This window comes from Centroberyx gerrardi, chromosome 20 (genome assembly GCF_048128805.1).
Source record: "Centroberyx gerrardi isolate f3 chromosome 20, fCenGer3.hap1.cur.20231027, whole genome shotgun sequence".
Taxonomy (NCBI): Eukaryota; Metazoa; Chordata; class Actinopteri; order Beryciformes; family Berycidae; genus Centroberyx; species Centroberyx gerrardi.
The window spans coordinates 4,897,270-4,917,633 of NC_136016.1; the positions used below are offsets into that span (position 1 = coordinate 4,897,270).

Below are 20,364 nucleotides of genomic sequence, written 5' to 3' on the forward strand. Positions count from 1 at the left end.
TACTGTACGCTACTGTCTCAAATGTCATCTGTGAATCAACACTATTACAGTGTAGGTGTAGGGAAGTGTGTGCTTGTAGAGACTCACAGGGAACTTACTAAATTTGAGGAACAAATAGGTAAAGCAAGGTAGGATACCTTATGACCTGAGCCTAATCTTTGTTAATGTATTTTCACATTTTATGATGCATATTGGAAGATGTTCTTTCATAGGATTTCATTCCACATATCTTGTCACACTAGTATGCTACTCAGAAGCCTGACAATAGCCGTATGATACAGCATGTAAGTGAAATCCCTCTTAAATGTTCAAAATGTACCAAAAACTACCATCAATGTGCCCCTACGATCTTTCCAAGCAAACCTACATCCTTGTTGACAAATGTTCATTACACAACTTTATTGCCAGTTATACATACCTTGATGCTTCAATCATTTGTGATATTTGTCCTTATGAGTTTTCAGACGGTGTCTGCGATTGAACCCTTCATCACAGACCTCACACCTAAAGGGCTTCTCCCCGGTGTGGACTAGCTTGTGTCTGTTCAGCAGGTTGCCTGAGGTGAATCGCCTCTCGCAGTTTGGACAGGCATAGGGCCTCTCCTGTGTGTGACTCCTCAGGTGGATGGTTAGATAGTTTGCTTGAACAAAGCCCTTCTCACAGATCTGGCACTTGAACGGCCTTTCCCCAGTGTGATATCTGACATGTATCCTCAGCTCGGCATTTGACCGGAAACTCTTTGTACATCCTTTGAAGGCGCATGTAAAAGGCTTTTCCCCGGTGTGGATCAGGTCGTGCCTACCCAACGCAGACCGACTCAGAAACAGCTTGCCGCAGTATGAGCAAGGGAATCGCATCCCCTTGTGGTGTATCTGAAAGTGGGCATTCACTGCCCTTTTTGCCCGGAAGGTTCTCTTACATAGGGGGCATGAGAAGCGTTTCTGCTGGCCTGAGTGGCGTTCCATGTGCTTTTTCAGTAGTTCATTGGTGGTGAAAGTCCTGCCGCACTCCCAGCAAAGGAAACGCTTCTCTCCTGTGTGCGTTCTCTCATGGGACACGAGATCTATGTGCCGGTTGAATCTCTTGGGACACTTAGTACAATGGAACGGGAGATCCCCTGTATGTGTCCGCTCGTGTCTGATGAGAGCGCCTAGCTCGCTGTAACTTTTGCAGCAGTGTGTGCAGACAAATGGTCCACTGAAGTCATGGGCATCGAGATAGTGTTTGATGAGAAAGCGGACCACGTTGAAACTCTTATCACACATGGTGCACCTGACCGGCCTGTGCATGACATTGTGGACAGCCAGCGTTTCAGCATCTGGGCAAACCTTCCCACACTCGGCGCAGTAAAGTGGGTTGTGGGTGAGTTTGTGAGCTCTCAGTGTTGATCTGAGCCCAAATTCTTTCCCGCATTCGTCACACTTGCGGCTTTTCTTTATCCCAACCTGCCTCAGTGACTCACTGGGTTTGACTGATTGCACCTTGCAGATCTGTGTTATGTGATGCAGCCATCCATTTCTGGTCTCAAAGTTGATACCACAGCGGGGACAAGACAGCGGGTTCACTTTCGAAAGGTGCCTTGTGTGACTTGTCTTGCCATCCATCACATTGTTCCCGCGGCTGCTTTCCAGTTCGGTCCCACTTGGGTGTAACTGGTTTGAGGATGTCTTCACACTGCTGTCAACGTGTGATGTCTCAATGGCGACACCACTGACACTTTCTCCTCTTTCTGCTGACAGTTCCTGGATTATTTCATTGGAAGCCTCCGGTTCATTTTCATCCCGATTTTGGTTGGTACCTTTCTTACATAACTCTTTGTGTTTCTGGAAGTTTTTTAAGTACTTGTAAGTCTTCTGACAGTTGGTGCAGTTATAGATAACATCACTTGAGGGAGTCATCCTGTGCTGTATCATTTCCTTAGATCTCTGTATTGTCTTGCTACATGTTGAGTGTGTGAGAGAATGAAGGGATGTCACAGCGTTCTGTTCCTGCTGTTCATCACTTGTTTTAGGCTCTGGCAAAACCTGGAATGTGCTGCTAAAAGGGTCAAAGATTTCTGCGTCATGCTGTAGAGTCTTGGCCGGTGATGGGGCTTGTTTGACATTATGTAACAATTCAGAGGTTTCTCCAGGTGATGTTTGATGTGGAAAGCTTTCGAGTGGCCCAAAGTTATTCTCCCCCATTGCTGTAGTGCTGCCACTTTCTCCAGAAGAAACCTCCCTGCGTTGCTGGCTTGCAAATAAACATGCTTCTTCATGAGCCTTCATGCTACCTACATGCTTAAAAGACCTCTCACAATTGCTGCACTGATAGGGACGCTCGTTGGAGTGCGATATCATGTGGCACTTTACCCCCGCGGCGCTGAGAAAGGTCTTTCCACACGCAGTGCATTTGAATTCTCTGATTGTTTTATCCGCTCCGGTGCAAGCCCTGTGCATGTGTCTCTTCAAATTCAAATTACTTTGCAAACATTTCCCACATCTAAGGCACTGGTACTTCTGCTGCTTTGTGCCAACCTGTTGATGTTGCCCAACGTCTGAATCAAGACTGGGAGGTTGATTATTGTTGCTCTCAGGAAGTTGCATTTTCACTGGTTTTCTCTCTTGAGCTAGAAATGTCTTCATCTTCAGACCCCTGTTTGGTCTTTCTGATCTGGGTAGCAATAATGTGGGCATACTTCTTAAGTCCTGGGTCTTCCGCTGCTGTTTGGCCTGGTTTAAGGGACTCTTCAGTATGACATTGCCCTTTTCAATACTTGCCATCACTCCAAGAGCTTCTGCTGTCCTGTCCTCCCCAATCCTCACTATCAGTGTTTCACACATTTCCGGAGAATCTTCACTTTTAATGTCTTTGGACCAAATGTCTCCATTAGAATTTATAGTACACGTGTCCCTTTCCTTTAGAGTCACTTGCTCTCCGCTCACGGGTTCTGTGTCCTCAAGATATTCTGCAGTGTCACCATCATTCTCAGTCAGGTCAACAATATGGACAGGGCACTGCTTGTTGTTTCCCCCATAGTCTTCTGTTCCGCTCTGCTGCATTTGCACTATTTCGCCTATACATGAACTTAGTCCCATCTCAGTACTTGCTTTCACTGCTGCATTTCCCACCTTCAAGTCTTCACTGGTGGATTCCACCTGTGTTCCAGTTGCTGTCTGCTCATTTAAATTCACAACTTTCTCCACAGGTGGAAGACTGAGGGCTCTTAGGATGCACTCGCCACAAGAGGGAGACTCTGAGTCTAAAGAAAAGAGGAAATGGAAATCAAAAATGTTATCGTGCTGAACAGAGTTGCATTCTCTTATACAATAATTTGGATAACTCAGAGGAGCCTACCATTGTCATCTAATTGGCTGAGGTTTTTTTGATACTCCAACAGGGATTTAAGCTCCTGAACATCAGAGACAGACCCAACACATTCCTCCAGAACAGAGGGAGCATCACCGAGAAGGGAGGCAACCTGACGATGAGAAGTATAAGAATAACCATCAAGGAGGCTGACCAAGCAATGAGTCTACCGAGGCGAAGTCTTCTCACAAGCAAGATTGGTCTTACAACCCTGGTTAGGACTAGAGTGGACACAATAGGTCAGTCAATCTATATTCTGGAAGATGAGGCCTCATCCTACAACTGGCAAAAGTTATAGAAGAAGAAAACACTTTTTGTAAGACTTTCAGATGTGAATGGGTCTCAGTAATATGGGTTTTCAGGAGAGGCCTATTTACAGAGAATAAGTTAAGAGTGTTGTTAAATTCCGCTGGTCAAATTAATTAAAAGTATGGATGAAAACAAAACATAGATTTATAGAGCTGTAATTGTTATGTAGTGTCATTCTGAGACCAGTGTGACTCTTGAGTTTGTGGCAAAGAATCTTAGTGCAGCACTTCTGACAACTTCACGAATCTGGGCCACGATTATAAAGAATACATACTGCATTGCTATTTTTACCTCCTGGAGTTTAGGTACTGGAAGCAACTTCTCAAGTCGTGATAAGAACTGCCACACGAGGGTCTGTATTGCTCTGTCATATTTTAGTCCAAACTCCAGAGGAAAAACATCCTAGAAAAGAATAATATCATGGAGTGGGGAAAAAAAAAGAAGAATCCACTATAAATATGAGAAAATATAAATGGTAAATAAAGGCAGGAAAATTGACTGCAGCTCCAAATCCAGAGCTGTGCATGTGTAGCTCTTACGCACTAACCTGAAAGAAGCATTGTCTCTCATCCGGGTCTTTCAACAGAGTCAGAATCAAACCCAGGAAATTTGATCTGGACAATCCCTCCTCTGCATTTGTGGCCTGCAACACAGAAATGCCCGCAACACATAAGCCTTCAATGGACCGACTGACATAATGGTAACCAAAGTAGGTATTTTGTCCCTATCAGAACAGACCTCTTTTCTGCAGATTGCCATGAGGATCTGCATCCTGTCCAGATGTGGCTGAATTGTTTGCAGGTCTGCCGGCTCTGACTGACAGTGCTCCAGAATAAGCTGGGAACAGTCAGAACAAGTTGGTGAGGAGTGATGCTAACAACCACAAGTATGATAATGTTACGGATTACTACTGTTGCAGCTGGAAGCATAATTCCATATACTGTACCTTGTTCATGTCCTAAGCACCCCCTCTCGCTACTGACAGAATGTAGGCTTACTAACCAGCCAAATTTGTTTGTGTATGTCTGACAGTGGGAAGGTATTAATCATGTGTAAGTCCAACACCCGCTGCCCCACCTCTACCAATATATTCACACACCCAAAAGCAGGCAAAAACATTTCAGGGGCAAAGAGCATGTAATTACCCTCGAAATCCCCCATAATCAAGGAGGAAACCGGAGCATTACACTCCCCTCATATATGAAGGGATGATCCAAACTCTTTTGGTGTCCTACCCATTTACATCAGTCGCTCACCCTTGCTCGAAGGCCCAAAAGAAGTTGAGCTCTCTGGTTGGGATTCAGAAGCTCTGGAACGATGTCTGTGGTCATGCTGATGAACTCTTCAAGTAACCCGTAATCTGCCACAACTTTCTGCTGGATGGTCTGCCAGATCGCTGCAGAGACCAGCCGGAGTGGCGGGACCAGGAGGCGCAAAGATGGAAGAAGAAGTCGGGGATCTAGGAAAAAACAGAAAGAGAAACAATCTCAGTTGTACTGTAGTCTGCTGCTTGGTTTGTATTGAGTTTTCCAATCTGTGGAAAATCATCAAACTCATTGGATCAAGAGAAACTCTAGAAGAGTAGAGCAATTATATTGGTGTTATAGTATAGCCTAAACTAGCTTCACATGGGGCATGTTCAATTGCCCCAAAACGTAGCAAACAGGAAGTAACGTTTTCCGGTTTGTTCTCCTTGGTATGCACTGGGTGAGCAGCTTGCGTTCAAATGAATGGGCGGCCATTTTTTCCGTTCATCCTCCAGTTAATATAGAACCTCCTTGATAAAACCTCGTTGCGTTCAACGCACTACCGTTTCCTTCCGTTACTTTGTTTGCTACGTTTTGGGGCCATTGAACATGCCCATGGTACCAGCTGTTCTTAAAGGGCAATAGCAAAACACCCCCTCCAACCAACTATCCATTTCTTGCCAATACAATTAAACTCTAACTTTTCTAAAAGCAAAGGCTGCTTGTTTGTTAATCAATGCAATTCTTACCTCCCCCCTCGTAATAGTGCTCATGCATGTTGCTTCACTGCGTAAACCGTTAACGTTAAGTCTCAATTTATACGCGGCACTAAAGGTGTGTACATTTTTGTAATTCAACAAGTTGAGACTTCCTGCGTGGTCTGACCCTAAACTCGTCTCGTCTTGGAATCGATGTCACATGCTTATAGTTCCGTGATTGAAGAGCATTTCCCATAATTGTGGAAAGGCAGATAAAAATTGCTTAACTACAATATAAGATGATCTCTTTGTGAGTAGGCGATGAAGTGAACGTGTCAGGATAGGAATATACAAGTTAGATTTGAGTCGGAACCATCGACCCAAGCATACCGGCTGAAAAACACAGTCGGACGAAACATCAATTTTTTTTTCCTCGGTGAAAGAATACACGAGCTACACTAGTAGAGTTAAGTTAACTTCCTCAAATAATACGAAGATGTTCTCGTAACCAGCCCTTATAAACACATCGTAGCTGACTGCAGTGGATACACAAGATGGAAGCTCATATTTCAAGGGGAAATTGTGAGTAACAGACGCTCTGGTGATGGCCTTACACACGCAACGCGTTACTCGTTTAATGTGGTCTTGCTATCGGCAGGCGTACAGACCTCTTAGAACTTGACTTAAGACCTGTTGTGAATCGTTAGGATCCACTTTTCGTTCCGGCATACATCTAATACACCAAGCAGCACCTATTTCAATACAATTCCTGTTCATACAGTCGTCTTTCAGTAGAATGTACCTTGGTGGGCGGTAGCGAGCAGTGTAAACCAGTTACAAAAGTTAACGTTTTCTCGAAATATTGCCCTCCTTGGTGGATCATTTGTATGCCGAATTTAACAGAACATGTACCCTAACGATTCGCAAAAGGTCTTAAGTCATGTTATGTGACGTGTGTACATTTGCCAATAACCTAGGCCATTTTAAATAGCCAAATTTGAATGGACTTTGGTGTGACGTTCTAGCCATATTCATTCATTAACCTTTTTGTATAAATTGGCTGCTGTATGCATTAGCTAGCTATCCTGCTAGCTTTATATTCATTAATATTCTATTTATCTATCTATATCAATATTTTATTCTATTTTAGACAGCTGTACGCTGCTCTGGTCTGCAGACAATGGTTTAAGTAGACTGGAATAGGATGTGAACTGTCAACATAACACAGTACAGCATCTTAGCTTGTACTGAGACATTTATGTTAAAGGTTCATGAAGAGGGACGGAAGGAGACGGGACCATACTACCTAACTAAAAATGCAACCTAAATACAATACAGTTGGTATAATGTATATTTTACAACTAGAGTTTCACTTGTATGTGATTCCTACTGCTCTGTACACCACAATAGGCTACTTAACAATTTTTTTTTTTTTTTAACTTACTTATTTTAAGAGACAAAGTCAAGATTTTGCAACCCCTTAGAGTAAGATCAAGATAATCCTGGATTTAAGATACATCTATTTGCATTCAGGTCCCCCTCTTCCTCTCTCCTGTCTGCGCCTCCTGGTCCCACCGCTTCGGTTGGTCTCTGCAGCGATCTGGCAGACCATCCAGCAGAGAGTTGTAGCCGACTATGGGATGCTTGAGGAGTTTGTTTCCATGGTTACAGACATTGTCCCGGAGCTACTCACCAGTAGACAGAGGGCCCAACTCATCCTAGGCCTCCGAGCGCGGGTGAGGAAGAGTAACGGCAAGTGATTGCATCACATCATGATTTGGTGGAATTTCATAGCACTCTGCTGTATTTCTGTCTTTGTCAGAGTCAAGAGAGTCTTCTCTTTGGCTTTGATCTTAACAAGCGCTGTTAATTACTATAACAACCAGTGCATAAGCCTGCAGAGCAATGCTTTGGGAAGAAAAATGAGACTTATCATAGTTCAGAAGTGCTTATTTTGCCATATTACACTGGTGGCAAAGTTAATTTTAAAGTCCAGCATATGACACTGGTTTCACAAATGATGAATAAATGTACTGATGCTTGGCTATGGAGCTTATAGATCTAACTTCCAAGTGTATCTTTACAATAAGATGACATAACATTTTAAAAAGTACTGTTTCCACACTATAGCAGCTAACTATGTTTTTCAAAATTAAGGAGGGAGCACATTTTTTCGGCCACTCTGCTTATGCAAGACTGTTGTGTTATGGTTTCAGCTGATCTTGGAGTTATGTCGGTTTGAGGCAACTGCTGACTTTGACATTATTCAGCCACACCTGGACAGGATGCACACCCTCTCCACAGCATGGGTGACGGAGGTGACTTTAAAGCTTCTTTTTTTTGTCAAATCGGCATGAAAATTAGATGAATGCCCCTTTAAAACGGACCATAGACTGCACAATGATCACCATGGTCTGCTTATTTCCTTCTGTGTGAAGTGTTATGATTTTTGTGTGTTATTTTCTTGCAGGCTGGTGCTACAAATACAAACTCAAACTTTGCGGATCTTGTTCAAAATTTGCTGAAAGATCCTGAAGAGAGAGAGCACTTCTTCCAGGTCAGCACTTTGCATATGCTGTGCTTATCAATAATACAGGGCCTGGACAATGTATTAGTGCAACGAATTGGATCAGACAACAGTTTCCGCAAACAGACAACCCTGCAAAAATGAATGGAGTAGTTTCAATTTGTATTGGCAGGTTTTCATGCTGTTTTGGTCTGCTTTTTACAGCTTGTATCCACTGTGGAGCAACTTTAATGCCATCAGCTTTGTTTGTTTTGGCTAACGACTATCGCTGACAGATTAATTATTCAGATGAACTGGAGTGGGCCCTGCTTTGAGTGTGTGTTACTGTCAGTGCATGGCTTGGTACCTGTATTCTGTCTCACTCTGCTAATTGGCTTGTAATCAGGGTTGTAGTACTTAAGTCTGGAGTCTAGGGCTGCAGCTATCGATTATTTTAGTAATCGAGTATTCTACCGATTATTCCATCGATTAATCGAGTAATCGGATAAGAAATACTTTTGCTTTATTAAAGAGCAATAGTAAATATACAAAAGAGAAGAGCTGTCCGCACGAAGCTGTCCATACGACACTGTGATTTACTGAAAACGAGGTGAAATAATAATTATTATTGATATTTATTACTAGGCCTAAATATCATACAAGTTCATAAGACTGGCTAATGTACATTTATTTGCTATGTTGAAGGGTTGCCCTACACCTGCTGACCCTACTCACTGCAATCAAACTAAACTGAATATACCTGCTGTATTGGACTGGTGCATTTTAGGCTCCAATTGCTACTTACACCACCTGATATTTTGCTTTCTGGGGTATTTTATGCATCACTGTGAGGGGAGTAGGTGTGTGTGTGTGTGTGTGTGTGTGTGTGTGTGTGTGTGTATATATGTGTGTGTGACTATCATAATAATAACATGAATGAAGCTCAGGCTTTCACAAATTGACTGCAGCATTTTATTTTCTGTGGTTATTTTCTTGAGCAAAACTTAGCTAACTTAGGGACATCATAACTAGCCACCATATTGATTTACGTTCTTAACTAGCCATTACATATAGCCATAATTAACGTGCATTCTTTACTAGCCTTCATCTCATCCCGTTTTAATATTAAGTGCTGACTCCGCCCACCCGGCCAGTTTCGGCGTACGCCGGTAGCAATTACAAGTGGACCCTATCCTACAGTCCCTGCTCTCAGTGGAGGGAGGGAGCTACGCTGTGTGTGGCAAGCGCTGTGACCGTCAGACCTCTCTGGATTAGACAAGCAAGTAGAGAAAACCGGCATCAGCCGAACCAATTTATTGCCAAATGCTTTGGGATTCAACACATTAACATTGCTTCCCATGGTCAGAAAAAGTCGGCAGATTTGTCGCTAGTCGCTTTTGAGAAATAAAGTCGCCAGGGGGGTCTGAAAAGTCGCTAAGTCTAGCGACAAAGTCGCCAAGTTGGCAACACTGGATCCGAAACTTTGGACACTTTCTGTCGTTTTCTCTGGCCTGTCTCTTCTCTTCGCCCCTCGCTATTTTCTCTCTCTTTCTCCAGCGCGTTGTGCAACAGTAATAATCATCCGTGCGAAACACTGAGCGTGTATATAGTTATATGGATTAAACGAAGCTTCGATGCAAAGAATTTGCATCGATGATTTTTAGTAATCGAGTTACTCGAGTTTCTCGAGGAATCGTTTCAGCCCTACTGGAGTCCATACCACTTTTCTGACATCTTGGACTTGCCTCGGTCTCCTGCCTATTTTGTCTCGGACTTGTCTTGGTCTCGGTCACTATTGGATGCTGACCCGACTTCTTCCTGCCTATCTTTACAATGTACCTGTGTATAGTATGTAATGGTCCTCAAACTTCTATCCATTGATTAGTCAAAATCCTATGCATTCATTAATTGGATGTTTAAAGAGTATAGGACAGATCTCCTGCAGATAGATCTACATCTCTGTTGATGCTTAAGAAACTCCTTAAGCATTATTTTTGACATTTAGAAAGAAATATGCACTGTTTATTGCCTTTTTTGGTCTTGAGTGGGACTCGATTTGCTCTTGTCCCGGTCTTGACTTGGTCTCGACCCCCTAAAACAACCCCATCGTTGCACACTATTTGTCTGTTTTTAAAGTTTTGCTAAAAATTAATCCAAATATATTTCCTGTCCTTCAGAATGTTTTCCCTGAAGAATTTGGTCCGACGTATGATGAAGCACTGCATACCTTGATGTGTCTGTTTCTTTCCAGACTTGAAAAGTTTCTTCCCCTTCAAACTCTCCAACAGGTAGATAAACAAGACATAAAACACCATAAGGACATTGTGTGTGACACTGATATCCATTTAAATGATGTATGAATTTGCTATTTTTTGTGGACGAGCTGCATTTATTTTGCCTTTTTAAAATCAAGTTTATTTTGTCTCTTTCATTTAGGTTGCCTCCATGTTTAGCGATGTGTCCTCTTTTCTGGAGGAATGTATGGAGTCTGTGTCTCACTGTCAGGAGCTTAAAACCCTGCTTCAGTATCAGAAAGACCTCAGCCAGTTGGATCACAACGGCAAGCATTTTTTGATAAGAAATCCATATAACAACTCATGGATTTGTTTGATTTGTCATCCTTTTTTCTAAGTTTTTCCTCATCATTTTACTAAAATCTATTGTTTTTTGTTTCAGATGATTCTTTGGATGGTGCCTGCATTATTTCAGCTCTTAAACTCTCCTCTGTAGAAAGAATGCCAGAAAAGGCACAATCAGAAGCCCATGTCTTCCATGACATGCTTTCATTTAGAACAGGAATGGAGAAGGAATCTGCAACATTACTACATATAAAACAGGTGAAAATGGAGACGACCAGAAAAGAACATGATACGATTGTTGGAAAAGATGGAACAGTGGTGCATTTGAGAGAAATGGCAAGAAATGAAGAAAATGTGGAGATTTTTCCAACTCAAGTTGAGGAGTCTCAACTTAAAAAAGAATGCAGAGTCCTGCTAAAAAGACTTGGCACGCCGGTGTCTTTGCAGTCTCGACCTGTGAGACAAAACAGAGGCCTGAAGATGAAAATGATTCTGTTGCAAGAGAAAAGACGACTTTATAAAGAGGAAAGCCCTGCCTGCAAAACTGTGCCTACAAGGAAAGCAGCTGCCTCAGAGTCTTGTACCCAGACGAAAACGACACAATCCAGCACTAAGTCCATTTCACCATTAGTTCGTGAAACAACGCCATCCAGTGGGGCTGAATCTGACGTCTCTGATGATGATGATTCAATCAGCATGTACCAGGATCCTTCTTTTGTGGCCCCTGTTTGTAATTCCAGTGAGGACGATTCATTGTCTAACTGCTCAGATGAGGACCCTTCCTTCATGGAACCCATTGATGACGAGGATTTGTCAGTCATCGACGAAGTGCAGGACACTTCGCGCATCAAACCCTCCACTGCAATAGAGACTCATTCCACAACACGGAGACGCCGATGCTTAATTTGCAGGGAGCAAGTGAAGGGACTCATGAACACTCACATTAAAACCCACTTTCCAACTGATGATTACACCTGTCCTCGATGCGGCACAAAGTTCATGCGTTTACCATCTTTGAAGTTGCACTTAAGGAGAACTTGCTATGATCAACAGCAGGTAGGTCCAGAGGAGGCAGAGGAACCCCAACATATTTTTACATGCGACGAATGTGACAAAGCATTTAGGTATCAGCTATCGCTGGAGGAGCACAAACGGACCCACAACCAACTCTACTGCGAGGTGTGTAGGAAAGTGCTCCGAGATTCAGAAACGTTGGCGAGGCACAAGGCGTCGCACACATCGTTTCAGTGCACTCTGTGCGAGGAGAACTTCCGTCTTTATAAGCCCCTGGCGAGGCATTACGAGAACGTACACCAACTCAGCAGACCGTTCAAATGCAACCATTGTCCAAAAAGTTACTCCAAGCTGCGTCATTTTATTGCGCACGAGTGGAAACATACCGGCCAACGTCCATTCCAGTGCCCTCAGTGCTCCATGAGATTCAAAATCGACTCGGATCTCGTTACCCACCTGAGAGTCCACACGAGAGAGAAACCATTCCTTTGCGCGGATTGCGGCAAGGCGTTCTCCTGCAGATCGAACCTCACGCGGCACTTGAATATGATCCACAGCCAGGCGCGGAACGAGAGGCAGCATTCCTGCTCCCTGTGCGAGAAATCCTACAAAGAGAAAGGAGCCCTGAAAAAACACGAGAGGAGCAAGCACTTACACGAGTTGTTCCGCTACCCGTGCTTGGACTGCGGGAAGATGTTCTCCTCGTCGGCGATGAGCAGACACAGACTGATCCACACCGGAGAGAAACCTTTCAAGTGCAGAATTCCCGAATGCGACGAGCACTTCAGGTCCACTACTGAAGTGAAGAGGCACATCATGCAAAAGCACACTGGAGAGCGACCGTTTAAGTGCGATGTCTGCGGGAAGGGTTTTATAAGAAATAGCATACTTAAATCACATATGCGAATACACACAGGAGAGAAGCCATTTTCTTGCTCTGTCTGTGGCAGAGCTTTTCCACTACTCCATAGCATGCAAAGACACATGAAGCTTATTCATACATTTGTAGCAGAGTAGTCCTGCTTGTGAGGAATCCTTGGCTAAATGGAGTTGATGTTCAGTTTCCTCTCACATGAGGCCAGGTTCTGAATCTGGCTTATATTATATTTAATTATCGGATCGTAACATGAGGTAGAAGTTCACAAATAATGCTTGGTAAATGCCTTACCGAGAAATTATTTGTAATAAAGTTGATTTTGTTCTGGATGCAAGATTGCACCATGCTTGACCATTAACCCGCGCCGGGTTAAGTATGAGAACAGTCTGCTCTATGTTTACAGTAGGCTGAGATTCCTGAGCTCTACTGGACTTCAAGTTTATCTTGTCCCAGAATGTGTCTTCATGTATGCATAAAGCAGTGTGCTCAATCCTTACTGTTTTTGTTGTCATATTCATTGAGATATGTGAAAATAGATGAGGAGGTGGGGTGACAGAATTTTCCCTTCCACGTTGACAGGTATCATTGCGGTATACATGATTTACCTTTTCTCTTGTCGATAAATAATGCCAGCTGTGTTTAAATGCCATATGATGATAATTCCTAACATACAGTAGGTTCCGTTGTTTGAAAATGCTGTCTTCCAAATTTGTGTTACATAATAGAAATATAATGATAATGATAACTGTGAAAACAGTGATAACCACCATAAACAGTAATCTGTAAAAAAAAAAAAAAAATGTATATTTTTGGTGGAGGTCTATGAACAGGGCAGTAAATATCAAGGAGGTTGTACATATACCTTCCATGTGGAGTGGTTGATGCAGATGATGACGCAAGGCTGTACACTTCACAGAAGGGTTACTCATAATTTGGGTAATTTAGAGTGGTCATACAACATATAAAAATCAAGTTATATTTTTGTCCATTTTTGGGTGATGTAATTATATATATCAACTTATGACACATAACTGATCTTGAGGATGGCTTTCCTATGGTGTCCTCATAATGTCCCAACCTTTTCACACAGTATAGTTAAAAATTATGTGAATATGCAGTATTAATTTCACTGTTTATGTGATTGATACGTGTTTATGGACAAAAGATCATTTATTACGCATTGAAACTGTGTGTAATTGGTCCTGTTACATCAAACGCCTGTATGTCTTACGCCGTCAAATGTTATGAAGTGTGTACTTTTTTTTTTGTCGATATTAAGGCCACATTAAATTGCCATATTATTGAATGTCGTTTGGCCTGACGTATCGGTGGTGGGGAGCGGAACGGACATACGCTGCGCCGCGTTTCACCCGACTGCTATACCGGGCGGAACAGGCAACAGGACAAGATACGCACAACGGTCGTCCGTGTTCTTTCCTCTTGGATATAAACACCATAGGACTGTTTACTTTGGCGTTTTGTTTGATCGCACATTGCATGTTATTTTTCTAACTGTAATGTAACTGCAGCGAATACACAGGATGGACGGAGATATTTCCGAGTTATCTGGTGAGTGATAATCGTTTCGGATATTGTTTGGCTAGGCCGCGCCACAGCCCGCGCGCGGGAGTAGCACTGCTAGCTAACTAACCAACTTCGTATTTTTTAATGTTGACGGGGAGATATTTGTCTGACTTAACGTACTTCACGACAGCTTTAAATATGAGTGATAACTCCCAGAGGCATCAGTTGGTTCTTTTATCATTAAAATACTCAGGGTCATATCAGTGAGCTCATTAAGACGCAGTTTCGGGACACGGGCTAAAGCTAGCATTGTTTCTAGCTGAATGCGCATAGGCCGGCCCGAGATCAATTATCGGACATGTCCCCGTCTGACGTTCTTAGTAAAGCTTTTCTCAAGTAAACTGGACAACGCCCCCTTCAACACTACTTCCACTATATTTTACCAGGTTTACCAATGCATGTGCCAGTTTGGTGAATAACGCTAACAAATTCGACAAGCGCATCCAACCAAATTAGAGCTGGGCGGTTTCTTGTGTTTTCCGAGCTCCCAACGTAAACCCTTACATTATGGAAACGTTATAGCCCAGACCCCATCTTATCAACGAGTTATGATCTTACAAAATGTGTAAGTGTCCTGCGAGGAAGCTTTAACGGGAGCAGGCGTTACTACCAGGCTTATCTACGTGTCCGATAATGGCCCTAGGGACAGGACTCCGAGGTTTGTGTTGCATCAGCAATCGTCCGTCACTTGAAAAACAAACGCAGGTTACATGACCGAACAAGAAACTACATCATTGTACAATTACTTTGATATTATTAGTCAGTGGTTTGTTGGACTTACTGGAAGGGCTGGAATCTCGCCACAACTAATAGCTAATAATAAGAGCTAATAATGGGCCTCCGCGCTATTTGTACGTTACCTCCGTGTTATTTGTATGAAATTGGGAAAATCTGTTTCAATTAGTCATTGCATTAGGAGCTGATGCACGCATGAGAAAAATCCCTTTTGTAGATGCAGTGAAACTGTGGGTTATGTTTAGACAATAGATTTACTGTCAAGTTATCTGGCAATCTCTCTTGTACGTAGAGAAGGTCATGCCAAATTCTGCTAAAAAATCTGGCAGTTTAATGGTGCTTTGCTTATTGGCAGCCACCTATTGGATGTATGCCGAAGTTAAGAGCGGCTTTACTTAAAGGTTTTATTATATCATATATCAGGCTAGTCATTCTAGATAAGCTCATCACTAGGATACATCCCCAATAGCAGTTGGGTGATACTGTATCACATAATGTGTAAATGTGGTTTAAAAAACCTTGCATCCTTCATTGCAGACATAGTCATGTTTTAAATTTGTGTGTCCAGGTCCCTCTCTTCCTCTCTCCTGTCTGCGCCTGCTGGTCCCACCGCTTCGGCTGGTGTCAGCAGCGATCTGGCAGACCATCCAGCAGAGAGTTGTGGCCGACTATGGGATGCTTGAGGAGTTTGTGTTCATGGTCACAGAGATTGTTCCTGAGCTTCTCACCATGAGACAGAGGGCTGAACTCATTTTGGGTCTCAGAGCACGGGTGAGGAAGAGGCTGCAAAGGAAAAGTTGCAGTTCATGTTTTTCAATACCATTGTAAAGGTTAAATAAGATGAAAATGATCACAGGTCTTTGCAGCAGGAAAATATAAATATAACAAAACCAATAACACTAGAATGTATTGAGTCGAAATATGTGAATTCAAAGTTTGGTAAAATATGAATTGGACATTATGAGGGTGTTGGAAAATAACTGCAGTAGAACATGTTGAGACAAAGTACAAATGAATGTAGAATATGTACAATTTGACAGTATACAGAAAATATAAAATGTATGCAGTACAAAATAAGTGAAAAGAAAAAAAAAATTGTCAAGGTCTGTGCAATATATAACAAATGTGAATATGAAAGAAAAAATGTATTTGCAGCACATGCAAGATGTGTAAATGTGCATCATATTCACATTAATGGGTCTATAGAAGATCACATCTGTACAGAAAGTATACTAAGCAGAATGTTTGTGGCAGAAGACATGCATTTGGTGCTTGGCAGATGTGAAATTTGGGCCCTGGGTGAATGGGAACAATACACAGATGAGCTCTGTGCTTCCTTTTCTCATAATTAATTGTTACTTATCACTGTTGCCCTCTGTAGCTGATCCTGGAGTTGTGTCGCTCCGATGCGACTGCTGACCTCCAGATTATTCAGCCGCATCTGGACCGAATGCAGAGCCTCAGGTCTCTGTGGAACGTAGAGGTGGGTCTAAACCTGAACTGTAGCTTAAGTAACTAGTGTGTGTGTGATCAGGCATGTGAAGGAAGGTTTTCTTGTTTTTTAAAATGTTATATTTTTTGACATTCCCGTTAATTTCCAGTGGAGATCCCATTTTTCTGTTTTATTTTTTTGTCTCCCTCCCATTATTTCCCTTTGTGTTGGGTTGATCACATCCCTGCTATAGTCAATATAAAAGATGTAACTAAAAACACAAGTGCAATGACACAGATGCTGGCTTTGCAACACACCAAAGTAACATCTGCCATTTTAAACCATCCTTTGTTGCAGACTGATCATGCAGATCTAGAAGTGTCCGATTCACATTTCCTGGGCCTCGTACAAAATCTGCTGAGAGATCCCGAAGAGAGGGCAAACTTTTTCCAGGTAAGTGGTGTTTGTGGCATTTGTTTCCAAATAATTTTTTTATCTTTGAGTAAATATGATTTAGAAATACAGCAAAATGCTGAGGCAAATCATATTCAAAATATGACCTCATTACACTTCTGTTGCTGTTTGTGTATTTGCATGTAACAACAAAAGAGTTGTAAACAACGCAAGAAAATTTTGTATGCATGTTTTGATATTATACCAGCTCATTTATCTGGTCAGTTCAGATATGTGAGGTTCTGCTGTACATTTCTTTTCCCCTCCGTATTCTAGGATGTTTTCCCAGAAGAATTTGGCCCCATGTATGACAAAGCAATACAGACACTGATGTGGCTGTTTCTGTCCAGACTTGAAAAGCTTCTTCCTAGCCAAACCCTCCAGCAGGTAAAGTTAAAATATTTAGGTGTTGCAGCATTTATATTTGTGAGTGAATGAAGTTGACTTTGGCAAAATACTGTGCTGCTGACTCAGTAATGTTTCATTTTGTCTTTTTCTCAGATTGCCTCTCTGCTTGGCGATGCTTCATCTGTTCTTCATGAAAGCATGGAGTCTATGGCGGGTACGCAGGAGCTAAAAACCTTGCTGGAGAGTCAAAAAGACCTCAACCAGCTGGAGGACAATGGTGAGCTCTTCAGACTCAGACTTTTATTCACCAAATACAAAAAATGAGCAGGGATTTGTTGTGCGATTGGTGCAGAAATGCATCAATATTGTACTCACAGTTTGTAGCATTAAATTAGACAAGGATGGTAAACTTTACATACACGGATATACTTAATACCAGTTTGTTTTCGGTCAATACCAGTGTCCATCCAGTTGAAGTAGCAGCGCTGGCATTCATTATGATCCAGCAGGATGATGTAGTGGAAACATGTTTTATTCTCATGTCTTTGAGTCTGAATCTGTAGTTGTATTTGCCAATTTAAAGACTGCAATCTCCTTCTCTCTTTTCAGACTCTTACATTGTTGACAGCTGTATCTTATCGTCTCTGTGTCTCCCTCCTGTGGAAAGAGTTGTGATAGTCAATGAACAGACAGAAACGGACACAGAGAGTGGCCTTGTGTATACAGTATGCACAGAGATGGAAGTGGAATCTGAGAGTAAAGAGGTGTACATTGAGGGAACTGGGAGTCAAGAGGAATGTGTGCAAGCCCAGTGGTTCGGCCTTAGCAGCGATGTGAAATCAGAAGTCGACACTGAGATGGTTACAGATCACGTTGAAGACATCGAGCACGTTGAGAGTGAAATGACAGAAAACGAGGAGGCTGGAGTGATGGTTATTGGGGAAGATGGCAAAGCGACGCCGCTTGAAGGACTGAAAAGTGACGTGGGGAAGAAGCGCATCAGACGTGAAAGAACAAAGAAATGCCCCACAGACGCGGTCTTTGAAATACGAGGTGGAGAAAGGGGTCAACAACAGGAAGGGGATTGCGTTGTCCTGTTTGGAAAACTTGATACGGCTTCTCAATCCAGACCGGTGAGAAGGAACCGGGGTCTCAAGATGAAGAGATACCTGTCGCAAAGGAGGAAAACTGTCAAGACACAGGGAAGCAATAGCAGTAGCGGCAGCCCTAAAAAGTTACCCAGGTCCCAAGGTTCAGCAAAAAGCAATGACACGGACCAGAGAACATGCAAAGTGTGCGGTAAGGTGGTGAGTCGTGCCAAGTTCTTACAGCGACACATGAACCGGCACTCGACACAGCTGCCCTATTCTTGTCCCGAATGTAAAAGATTTTATAAGAGCCTTCGTTACTTGCAGCAACACAAATGTCCAAATCAGAGTCCGCAAGACCCGACAAAAGAGAAGAGTGGCAAGAAAGCGAAGGAACAAGAGACGGGCAAGGAAACGGCAGCTGAGGGAGAACAATCCTCCAGCGTGGCTGCTTGTGCGTCCGATGAAGACCCCTCTAAAGAATCGGGAGAGAAAAGCCCAGACGACGACAAAAGCGTGTTAAACGGTCCTTTCTACTGTCCTCACTGCAGCGTCGAGTTTAAGTGCAAGCAGACTTTTAGGTTCCACTTAAGAAACATTTGCTACAACGAGCAACAGGTGGATCCCGAGAACACAGAGGACGTTAAGCAGTGTTACAAATGCGACGAATGCGACAAGGCGTTCAAGTATAAATCGACATTGGAGTCGCACAAACAAACTCACAACCCGCTCTACTGCGAGCTCTGCATGAAAGTGGTGCGCGACTCGGAAGCGTTGGAGCTGCACAAGATTTCACACACGCCCTTTCAATGTAACCAGTGTGAAGAGAACTTCCCCGTATTTAAGGCTCTTCACAAGCACTACATTGACGTTCATAATCCCAGCGGGCCATTTACCTGCACCCACTGTCAGATGACGTTTGCCAGTTTGAAGCTTTTCATCAGACACGAGTGGAAGCACACCGGTCATCAACCATTTCAGTGCCCTCATTGCACTAAAAGGTTCCGATCATACTCGGACCTGCTGGAGCACCAGAAGAAACACACTAAAGCGTACCCGTTCCTCTGCTGGGAGTGCGGGAAGAAATTCAGGCACGGCGTGACTCTGACGAGGCACGTGGAGCGCGTGCACAAATCTGGCAAACCCGTGCCCGAGAAGCCCACGCCAATCTTCACCTGCACCCAGTGCGGGAAGACCTTCACCTCCAGGAGATGCCTTCTGAAACACGACAACTTCCACCACAAAGGCTTGCGTCACCCGTGTGAGCACTGCGGAAAGGGCTTCTTCGGTAAAGATGCGCTGGTGAGGCACACTCTGATTCACACGGGCGAGCGGCCTTTCACGTGCACCGAGTGCGAGAAGTCTTTTAGGTCGGCCGCCGAACTGAAGATACACAAGCGATACCATACAGGAGAAAGGCCGTACAAGTGCAGCATCTGCGACAAGGGCTTTGTCCAGTCCTGCTTTCTCACCTTGCACATGCGAACCCATACTGGGGAGAGGCCATACGTTTGTACTACATGTGACAAAGGGTTTTCGAGCTTGCATGGCCTAAAAAGACACAAACGGCTTGTCCATGCATAGTTCATGTTAATGTGATACTTGAGTTCAGAGGTCAGGGTCAGCTACAGAATAGCACTTCAGGAACTGAACCCAGGTTCTCCAGCTGAAAGACAGTTTCTCTAACCACTAGGCCACAATGCCACCCCAGTGGTTGTCACAGCTTGGATAGTGGGGAACTGTATAATTGTATAGTGCATTACAAAAACTTAAATTGTATTTTTTACAGAAATGTTTGCTGTAGTTCTACTGAAGATTTGTATGTATAAATGATATAAACCTTAATTTTTTTGGAAGTGATTTTTTTTTTTAAAATAAATTCAGCCGTCAATCTCAAGTCTCCTGTGGTTTACTCATGAGTTTAGTCTTTCATGTGATTTGGACGTTAAATAGAAATGTGCCTTTGGGCAAGCAGTTTAGTGCACATACTTTAGCCATAGATAAACTCCCTTCAGATGCATCTAGTAAGACAAGATAATTCTATATTGGTGAAAATTAGAGGAAGTATCTCACTGTATTGAACTGGTTTTCACTTGTACATCATGCAAGGTCACTCTTGCGTAATATATCACCAATTTTCTGTAGA

The 20,364-nt window shown here is 43.0% G+C and overlaps 4 protein-coding genes across 4 annotated transcripts; 3 read left to right on the plus strand and 1 right to left on the minus strand.

Annotated features, from left to right (window-relative positions):
• Positions 1-73: 73 nt before the first annotated feature.
• LOC139929850 (uncharacterized) lies at positions 74-5,753 on the minus strand. The gene is made up of 7 exons (XM_071922903.2): positions 5,654-5,753; positions 4,914-5,116; positions 4,396-4,494; positions 4,205-4,300; positions 3,949-4,059; positions 3,337-3,460; positions 74-3,241 (listed from the first exon to the last, which is right to left on the minus strand). The coding sequence occupies exons 1-7, from the start codon at positions 5,679-5,681 to the stop codon at positions 432-434; spliced, it is 3,471 nt and encodes a 1,156-aa protein (XP_071779004.2). The 5' UTR covers positions 5,682-5,753; the 3' UTR covers positions 74-431.
• A 297-nt stretch (positions 5,754-6,050) lies between these two features.
• Positions 6,051-10,788, plus strand: LOC139929852 (TERF1-interacting nuclear factor 2-like). Its single transcript, XM_078290912.1, has 7 exons — positions 6,051-6,184; positions 7,136-7,338; positions 7,819-7,920; positions 8,073-8,159; positions 10,286-10,396; positions 10,545-10,672; positions 10,785-10,788. Exons 1-7 carry the CDS (start codon positions 6,157-6,159, stop codon positions 10,786-10,788), a joined length of 663 nt encoding a protein of 220 aa, XP_078147038.1. The 5' UTR covers positions 6,051-6,156.
• Position 10,789: 1 nt separating this feature from the next.
• LOC144542972 (uncharacterized) lies at positions 10,790-13,053 on the plus strand. The gene has a single exon (XM_078290771.1). The coding sequence runs from the start codon at positions 10,844-10,846 to the stop codon at positions 12,716-12,718; it is 1,875 nt and encodes a 624-aa protein (XP_078146897.1). The 5' UTR covers positions 10,790-10,843; the 3' UTR covers positions 12,719-13,053.
• A 932-nt stretch (positions 13,054-13,985) lies between these two features.
• Positions 13,986-20,115, plus strand: LOC139929845 (uncharacterized). The gene is made up of 7 exons (XM_071922899.2): positions 13,986-14,147; positions 15,466-15,668; positions 16,279-16,380; positions 16,687-16,782; positions 17,059-17,169; positions 17,284-17,407; positions 17,740-20,115. The coding sequence occupies exons 1-7, from the start codon at positions 14,120-14,122 to the stop codon at positions 19,800-19,802; spliced, it is 2,727 nt and encodes a 908-aa protein (XP_071779000.2). The 5' UTR covers positions 13,986-14,119; the 3' UTR covers positions 19,803-20,115.
• The last annotated feature ends 249 nt before the right edge of the window (positions 20,116-20,364 follow it).

Coding starts and splice junctions, on each gene's coding strand:
- LOC139929852 (XM_078290912.1), top strand. CDS start 6,157: ATGGAAGCTCATATTTCAAGGGGAAATT. Junction 6,185..7,135: donor TCATATTTCAAGGGGAAATT/GTGAGTAACAGA, acceptor ATTTGCATTCAG/GTCCCCCTCTTCCTCTCTCC. Junction 8,160..10,285: donor AGAGAGAGCACTTCTTCCAG/GTCAGCACTTTG, acceptor CCTGTCCTTCAG/AATGTTTTCCCTGAAGAATT.
- LOC144542972 (XM_078290771.1), top strand. CDS start 10,844: ATGCCAGAAAAGGCACAATCAGAAGCCCATGTCTTCCATGACATGCTT.
- LOC139929850 (XM_071922903.2), bottom strand. CDS start 5,681: ATGCATGAGCACTATTACGAGGGGGGAG. Junction 4,301..4,395: donor TGGCAATCTGCAGAAAAGAG/GTCTGTTCTGAT, acceptor TCTGTGTTGCAG/GCCACAAATGCAGAGGAGGG. Junction 4,060..4,204: donor AGAGACAATGCTTCTTTCAG/GTTAGTGCGTAA, acceptor ATTCTTTTCTAG/GATGTTTTTCCTCTGGAGTT.
- LOC139929845 (XM_071922899.2), top strand. CDS start 14,120: ATGGACGGAGATATTTCCGAGTTATCTG. Junction 15,669..16,278: donor TTTTGGGTCTCAGAGCACGG/GTGAGGAAGAGG, acceptor TGCCCTCTGTAG/CTGATCCTGGAGTTGTGTCG. Junction 16,783..17,058: donor AGAGGGCAAACTTTTTCCAG/GTAAGTGGTGTT, acceptor TCCGTATTCTAG/GATGTTTTCCCAGAAGAATT.